This window comes from Haplochromis burtoni, unplaced genomic scaffold (genome assembly GCF_018398535.1).
Source record: "Haplochromis burtoni strain Fernald_Lab_line unplaced genomic scaffold, NCSU_Asbu1 Contig_1, whole genome shotgun sequence".
In the NCBI taxonomy this organism is placed as follows: Eukaryota; Metazoa; Chordata; class Actinopteri; order Cichliformes; family Cichlidae; genus Haplochromis; species Haplochromis burtoni.
In genome coordinates, this window is record NW_024582362.1 from 2,149,479 (window position 1) to 2,158,371 (window position 8,893).

Genomic DNA, 8,893 nt, shown 5'->3' on the forward strand with positions numbered 1-8,893 from the left:
TTAAACTGCAGGAATGTCTTAAAGACATAAAGACCTGGATGGCCGCTAACTTTCTGCTTCTTAATTCAGATAAAACTGAGGTTATTGTACTCGGCCCTGAAAAGCTTAGAAATATGGTATCTAACCAGATTCTTACTCTGGATGGCATTACCTTGGCCTCCAGTAACGCTGTGAGGAACCTTGGAGTCATTTTTGACCAGGACATGTCCTTCAACGCACATATTAAACAAATATGTAAGACTGCGTTCTTCCATTTGCGCAACATCTCTAAAATTAGAAATATCCTGTCTCAGAGTGACGCTGAAAAACTAGTTCATGCATTTATTACTTCCAGGCTGGACTACTGTAATTCATTATTATCAGGATGTCCAAAAAACTCACTGAAAAGCCTTCAGCTAATCCAAAATGCTGCAGCAAGAGTCCTGACAGGGACTAGAAAGAGAGAGCATATTTCTCCTGTTTTGGCTTCCCTTCATTGGCTTCCTGTTAAATCCAGAATTGAATTCAAAATCCTGCTCCTCACATACAAGGTCTTAAATAATCAGGCCCCATCTTATCTTAATGACCTTGTAGTACCATATCACCCTATTAGAGCACTTCGCTCTCGCTCTGCAGGCCTACTTGTTGTTCCTAGAGTATTTAAAAGTAGAATGGGAGGGAGAGCCTTCAGTTTTCAGGCCCCTCTTCTGTGGAACCAGCTTCCAGTTTGGATTCGGGAGACAGACACTATCTCTACTTTTAAGATTAGGCTTAAAACTTTCCTTTTTGCTAAAGCATATAGTTAGGGCTGGACCAGGTGACCCTGAATCCTCCCTTAGTTATGCTGCAATAGATGTAGGCTGCCGGGGGATTCCCATGATGCATTGAGTTTTTCCTTTCCAGTCACCTTTCTCACTCACTATGTATTAATAGACCTCTCTGCATTGAATCATATCTGTTATTAACCTCTGTCTCTCTTCCACAGCATGTCTTTATCCTGTCTTCCTTCTCTCACCCCAACCGGTCGCAGCAGATGGCCGCCCCTCCCTGAGCCTGGTTCTGCCGGAGGTTTCTTCCTGTTAAAAGGGAGTTTTTCCTTCCCACTGTCGCCAAAGTGCTTGCTCATAGGGGGTCATATGATTGTTGGGTTTTTCTCTGTATCTATTATTGTACGATCTACTGTACAATATAAAGCGCCTTGAGGCGACTGTTGTTGTGATTTGGCACTATATAAATAAAATTGAATTGAATTGAATTGAATTGAAAATAATTATTTGGTCACCTCATTTTTTGCCCCACTGCATAATATACAAAGATATTTGTGGCAACTCGATGTGCTTTGTCCACTTTTATTATCGGATTGCTCTGTTAACCAAAGGGAATACCTCAGTTTATTGTATGTTTGACTATAATTTACAAAAAGTCTAAAGCATCATTTCTTATCGTTTCTACAATAACTATGAAATGAACAAATGGAGAGTGCTCACTCAAGTCATGGATCAAGTGACTTAAAGGGCCGTTTTCAAAGAAAACTAAAAGTGTATAAGCAACCAAGGAAGTGAGTCCTACCTGGCCACTGGACAACATTCAGTGACAGTGCACTTGCTGGCATCTCCGGTGGGCAGAGCCCTGATTCAGTAGGGTCAATAAGGGATCTTGTCTCCTCCGTACTTAATGAGAGTGGTGTATCTGTCAGTCATGTCTGGCACATAAAACACCAGGTAGGTCCCATCATGGCTGTCACAGATATCTGCTTCTTGGGCTTCCCCTCTGGGTCCTTCAGGAGAAAACAAAAACTGTTACCTAAATATCAATGCTTTGAATACATTATTGTGTGGGCCACGTTCATGCACTCACAGTGATCTGCACTGCCAGCAGTCCCTCACCTGCATCTTTGGCATCAATGGTGACCTTCACTGGCAGAGAGGTGGGCGCTCCAGTGGTGTTAAGGCCAGATCCACTTGCACGCACCTTGCTGGTATCATGGGTGGGCAGCACCTTCACCTTGTAAGGGCGGACCAAAGGGGAGAGAAGACAACTGACTGTGGAATACAGTCTCACAAATGAAAGGAGCCTTATTTACAGAACCGAGTAAACCACGCAAACAGTTTTCCATTTTCAAAGCTGGCCAGAGTGGAACACTGTAACATGCAACACCTAGAAGGTTCAGATGGCTGCAGTACTTTGCTAATTTGGATCAAAAGTTTGGGGGAAAAATGTAATTAAATCAAGTGATTGTAATGCTGTTACTTCCGTTGTGTAGTTAACCATCTATCATTTTAGATGTTTCATTAGCAGCCTGATGAAATTAGCTGTGTAGTTAGCCGACTTCTGCCATCCAAACAGATGAGGTGAATTATGCAGATCACTAGCACAGTACACAGATTACCACTTCTTATTCCAGCCAGACTTCAGGTACTTCATTCTAATCATGCAGTAACAACAAAGATTTATTACTACTGGCTTTTTAAATTGTGCTTCTCCTGTTCTAGAAAAACAGAAACATGTTATCACAGGGTTTTGTTTCTTTCAATGACATTTGTGTTGGTTGTGTCGGTTGCAGGCAAACATTTATCATAATGGTTAGATATTAGGAAATAGCTTAAAATGTGTGCATATTTAACTTGTTACACTGCCGTAGTGTTACCTGCGTGGGATCTCCTCATGAGCATATGACTGTACCCTGGATGATGATATGTGAGGAGCTTGAACTTGATTCGCTAACAGAAACTAATTTGGCTAGCTTAGCGCACATGTCTTGTGGCAAGATATACGCACTTAAATGTTTTAGGTCATTGGCTGTTCTGCCAAATTGCCACCAACCTGCAACTTTGTGAGCTGACTGTTTCGCGATTTTTGTGTTTTAGACAACAAAAATAAAAGAAAAAGATGTACAGATCCAGGCTTTTCCTTTACTGTGGTAGTCGCATAGAATGACGTCACTGACACTGGTTTAATATGAAAACAAACTTTGCAAAAAGAAGAAGAAGAAGAAGTGAGTCGGCGTGTCATCTTTATCGAGCACCATACATGTTTTGCCTCACATTAAAATTATTATTTTTCCTTTTCAAAAATAATTTATATTCAGAGAAGTCAAATATACAAATTTGTACAGCTTCCACGGCCGGCAGGCGGCGCAGAACACTTGCCGGCCCCTGGCAACTTGAAGCACAGACAGGCGCTGGTTCGAGTCGAGGCTCGAACACTTACACACTCACCCACACACACACTCACTGACTTCAAATCCTCTCTGTGTCTTCAGTCTGCTAGGGGGATTCCTGGTCTGCGCAGGGAATCCCAATCCTTTTTTTTTCTTTTCTTTTTGGGGGTGTTGGGGCCTGTATTTACAAAGCTGGGACTATCCCCGTTGTCATGGCTACCAAGAACAACGCCAGCTTGGGGGAGAGCGGAGAGCCGATAAGCAAACACTCATTCATCCTTTCTCCTCTTTCGTTTCACAGCTGCTGCGGTGGGAAACGCTGGGACTTGTGTGGCTATGCAGTTTTTGCATTGTTGGGAACTTTTAAGGACCAGCCTTGAATTTTACAGATTTGATAAGTGAAGCCTGGATATATAGTGAAGACAGCTGGGATAATCTGGACAGAATCTGCAGGCTGCATCTCCAAATCACAAGTGGCTTTAGATCTGACTCTTACAGACAGGCATGCATGTCTCAGGGTGATTACACACTAACACATTGTGATTAATCACACACATTTGTATACATTTTATTAACAAGATAAAAAAAAAACACTATACAAAATGTGTTTTTGTGACAGGCCGCTAGTAACAAAGTGCTTAAAGATTTCAAATTGGTTCTTTCCCAAGTTTTCTGTTATGTGTACACATATTCCTTGAATTAGGTGCTTTTTAATTCTCCAATAATGGTCAGTGCAAAGTGTTTACACAAACAAACAAACAAGTGTTTACACAAACAAACAAACAAAAAACATTACTCAGAAAATGGTCAGGTACAAGAACTGGATTAAAAAGGATTGGAAAAAACAGATAATGTCCAATGAAATACTTCAGCGTGTGGCTCATGACTTTTGCACAGTACTGTAAATGTTATTAATAATGAAAGATATAAAGATGTAGCTTTCCCATTTTTAAAAAATTCCCATACACATTATTCTTTATCTTCTAGTGAAGGTGCCTCCTCCTTCTGACCTTAGGGTAACTAATTTCTCAGACAGTGACATGACAGTGCGCTGGGAAGCTGCAGCTGATGATGATGTTTCTTACCTCACTAAGTGGAGGCGACCTGAGACAGGTGGGGAAGAACTATTGGATTGTTGGAGTACATATTATGAAGTAAAAAAAATACAATATCTCAATAAACTGTTGTCCTGTGTCTTAAGGAGTATGAGATATCACTGTCTGCACTCTATGGAGATGGAGCTCAGAGTGAAGCTGTGGCCATACGCTACAGCACCTGTGAGTCACACATTTTCTGATCCTGAACGTTTGTCAAACTCAGGAGGGGAGAGCCTGAAACCATTTACCTAAGTGACATTAGCAGCAGTGTTCAGCCTAAAAAATAGACAAGTTAAAAGTCATGCATTTGAGTCATGCATCCATATTATTAGTTTATTTATTAAATTATTTTCGAGACACTGTTAGTTGTTAGAAGCCAGTGTTTTAATGACAGGACATATATGACAGTAATGAGACAACCTAAGATATCCAAGATTACCACAAAAACACAAATAGAATCACAGAAAGCGTGTTTGTCTCCCGTTAGTCTTTAGGCCCAGTTAGCTTTTACTTTTCTGTGGTCAGAAGCCCTTCGTGTCATATTCTGTCTCTATGTACCGTATGCCTGGGCAGAGCCAGTACCCTGCGCAGCTCCAGCTACCTTCATGTCTGCCACAGGACCTGCTGGTTTTGTGCCTGTCTCCCCTGGGGGTTCTGGAGAGCCCGGCCAGCACTTCCTCGTCTCCCCTGGAGGGTCCGAGGGGCCCGCACGCAGCCAAATCATGACAGTGCAAAGCTTTAAACCTCATGTGCATCATTAGTACAGCTAACTGTGTTCAATACATGGTTACAAGGACAAGACACGGTTTTGTGTACAAGTTTTTAAAGATGGACGACTGACAGTCAGGTTTAAGGATGCAGTCAGAACTCAACACAACTGGCATCTCTTTAGTTTTTCTCTCTTTTGGTTTACAGTTAAAAGGAAGACTGGCTATTTTAATGTCAGCCCACAGATCATCATCATCATCATATTACATGATTCTTGGGAGACCAAGATAATGAAAAAAAAAACTATTGGTGGCTGCTACTGCTACCCCTCATCATCCAAGTAGATACACCCATGGTATCAACTTGGATGGTCATGAAGACATGGTAATGGTGATGGGGATCTCTAGTTCAGACTGAAGGAGAAAAAAAATGTTCTTACCATTTTAAGACTCGCACAATTCAATAAAGAAAAGCTTTTGCATATTTTAAAAGTAAAATGTTAACAATTTTTCTTATCTGGCCTCTGCACTCATACAGTATGTATCTTATCTCACTAATTTATTGCACTTCTTGTTTGTTGGTAAGGTGCTTTTAACGCTTTATCTGTACGTGTGTAGGGACTTGTTATAAATCACTTTTCAACCTTAAATCTCTCTCTGCCTATAAGACCTTAATGAAAATAACTGAATTTTCCTTGTATTCAGTGAACAGTGAGTTACCAATACTGCCATTTAATTTTGTCTTCTACTCTTGTGTCTGGTGTGATAACTCTTGTATATGTTGCAGAGTGTGGCATGGTGGAAAAGAACTGAGAGAATTCTCCACTAAACATTTGGGTTGCTTTGGTGTTTTTGTCTTTGTGAGGTGTCTGCCACATCCATGTGGGAGTGGAAGTTCTACTCTAGTCCGCCGTCTAGCTGCCAGCTATTTGGAGTTGAGTACAGGGAGCAGAGGAAACTGGAAGGAGGGGGTGGTTGTTGTTTTGTTTTGTTTGTGAGACACTGTTGCAGCAGGGAAGACAGTTGACCTTGGAGACTCCAGGATGAAAAGTGCACACTTTAAATGACTTTAAAAAAAAAAAAAAAGAAGCTGGTTTTGCTTTTAAAATAATCTAATGATGCTGGAGGGAGGACTCGTTTTAGTTAGGATTCATGTGGATCTGCTGGGACAAAAAGACTGGATTAGAGACCCTCTGTGCCCAAGGAAAGGAAATTGGTCAAGATTTGGAGAAGTTTGAATTTGAGCCTTTGCAGCCTTGTGTCAACTGTGAAGACCTTCAAGTTCCTGGGTACAACCATCTCCCAGGACCTGAAGTGGGAGACCAACATCAACTCCATCCTCAAAAAGACCCAGCAGAGGATGTACTTCCTGAGACAACTGGGGAAGTACAGTCTTCCACAGGAGCTGCTGATCCAGTTCTACACTGCGGTCATTGAGTCTGTCCTGTGCTCCTCCATCACAGTCTGGTATGGAGCAGCCACTAAACAGGACAGGAGCAGACTGCAGCGGACTGTACGGGCAGCAGAAAGGATCATCGGCGCCCCCTGCCCTCCATCCAGGATCTGTACCTCTCAAGAACCAGGAAACGGGCAGGGAAAATCATCACAGACCCCTCACACCCTGGACACAGACTTTTTGATCTGCTGCCCTCTGGCAGACGGTACAGAAGCCTGCAGACCAGGACCACCCGACACAGGAACAGTTTCTTTCCCCTCGCCATCTCCCTTCTTAACAGTTGACCTGTCACACTGCTCCCACTGCCAGACTGCAACTGCACCTTATGTACATTTTGTAGTATTCATTCCACCTCATTCATTTCTGTATTTTATGTATATAAGTTTAGATTCGTTATTTATAGTTGGTTTACACAGCTTTGTGTATGTATGTGTAATGTGTATATATAGACACGTGTGTGTGTGTGTGTGTGTGTGTGTGTGTGTGTGTGTGTGTGTGTGTGTGTGTGTGTGTGTGTGTGTGTGTGTGTGTGTGTGTGTGTGTGTGATTTACATTGCTGTGCTTGAGAGCCACCATCTACCGGAACCAAATTCCCTGTATGTGTCTGCACATATACTTGGCCAATAAACACGATTCTGATTCTGATTGAATCGTGTTGGGATAAAGTGAGAAAATTGTGAAGGATTAAAATATTCCAAGAGCTCAAATTACTTCATCAAAACATGTTTAAGTCACATTTTATCAACACAAATTGCACAGGTTTATTGAACATGAATAAATTGTGTTAATTTAACTCAATTGTTTAAGTTGCTGCCAAAGCAAAACATCTGTGTGCAACAAATGTCCACTATTAACGGTTGGCGCCGCTTTGGAAGCAGAAACTGTTGGTTTGAAAGCCTTTAGTGTCTCCTTGTGGCGGGACTCTTATACTGCACTGTAAGATGTCGAGCAGTGTCAGCGTATGCTAGAAAGTGATACATTAAAATTTCTGGGGTCACCATGAAGAGCTTACTTCCTTTCTTGCTCAGTGTGTAAAATGTGGTACTTAATGGATTGAAAAAAAAAAGATGGCACCCTTGTAGTTCACACAGAGTGGTGATGATTGTTATAATTTGTAAGGTTTGATTGGCCATCATAAATATTTAAACACAGGAAAGTATATATTTAACAATGTTAAGACAAAGCTAATATAGCTGCTCATATATAGCTACTTATAATTTGAAGAGCTGCCTACACGAATGAGTAGACTTCCCAGAATGGAAACAGCACTCTTTGTGTGGTTTGAGAAAACAGTCAAGTTGTTAAGAACTATGACTGAGAAGAATCCGCCTGTGTACAGCAGCAGGCTGCCTTCCTAGAATTTGGATATCCCCCGTGCGCTCGTCTCTGCATTATGTGCATTACCTCTCTTGGAAAATTAAAACCACAGCAGCTTTTTATAGTTTTCTTCATTCACTATCAGCTTACACCAAAAGTCTACTCTGAAGAAGATTATTCAAAACATGCAACGCAGTCACCAATCCCAGCAAATCCACCCCTAAGTCAGACTGTACAATACAGAAAATAAAAGAGCTACAGCTCAGACTCTACAGGCTTCAGTTAGCATGTTAAATGTGAAAGTTCAGTTAGAAAAAGACTGAACAAAAACGGCCTGAGTTTAGCAATTAACCAAAGTGACAAACACTGCTCTAAATAATACTCCCCTAATCCAAGAGTCACCCAAACCTGGACGTGGATTTAGAGGCCTGAGGGCCATCTCACACATTTATTCAGAATAAAACAAGTTTCAATTAAAATTAAACAAATCAAAATCTTGTGGACGTATGCCTTTTACATGTTGGTAAAATGTTTAGGATGAGATGGAGATATAACACTCATGCACCCTGAAAATTATGAAGGTCTAAATATGTATCAAAGGGACTTCTATGGGGCAAACGTACTTAAAGCCAGCCACTGTGACCATTGCTGCAGAGCAGAATGAATGATACTGATGGGGACTGTGAGGGTTTGTAGTTAAATTCCTGCTCTTACAGGATCAGTGAGTGTCTGTTTAAAGATTATTAACATACTTTTACATCACTATGGAACACCAGCATTTCTGCAGAGGACAGAACCACCTGCCTTTCTACCATGATGCTCTGTGTTATGTTGTCATGGCAATATGAAGTCAAATAAATACAAATTCATAAAATGCACATTTGAAGGAGGACAAGAAGACAGGCAACTGGAAGAGCTTTTGAAGCAGGAAAACTTTTCTGGATTACTCTTAATTTAACTGGAAATTTTGCGAATACAAGTCAAGGAGGAAACAAGGAGGCAGGTTGGATTATATCTGAGGACAGGACGCATGAAGGAGAAGCATGAGGAGAAGGAAACAGCAGAGCGATGGTGCAGAGCTAATCGTGGATCAAGTCGAAGAAGCAAGCATCAAAACTGTGAGTAAACATAACACATAAAGACTTAAAAATTACTGTGCTGATTAAGGAAACATTAA

The 8,893-nt window shown here is 41.3% G+C and overlaps 1 protein-coding gene across 2 annotated transcripts; it reads right to left on the reverse strand.

Annotated features, from left to right (window-relative positions):
• Positions 1–1,236: 1,236 nt before the first annotated feature.
• LOC121814587 (filamin-A-like) lies at positions 1,237–3,709 on the reverse strand. Of its 2 annotated transcripts, none has more exons than XR_006054462.1 (3): positions 2,627–3,709; positions 1,866–1,983; positions 1,237–1,756 (listed from the first exon to the last, which is right to left on the reverse strand). XR_006054462.1 is itself a non-coding variant. In XM_042221279.1 (3 exons), the coding sequence occupies exons 1-3, from the start codon at positions 2,989–2,991 to the stop codon at positions 1,623–1,625; spliced, it is 441 nt and encodes a 146-aa protein (XP_042077213.1). In that variant the 5' UTR covers positions 2,992–3,701; the 3' UTR covers positions 1,237–1,622. The 2 variants fall into 2 exon arrangements, 1 of the variants encoding a protein (XP_042077213.1); XM_042221279.1 differs by having other exon boundaries at positions 2,803–3,701.
• Between the last annotated feature and the right edge of the window lie 5,184 nt (positions 3,710–8,893).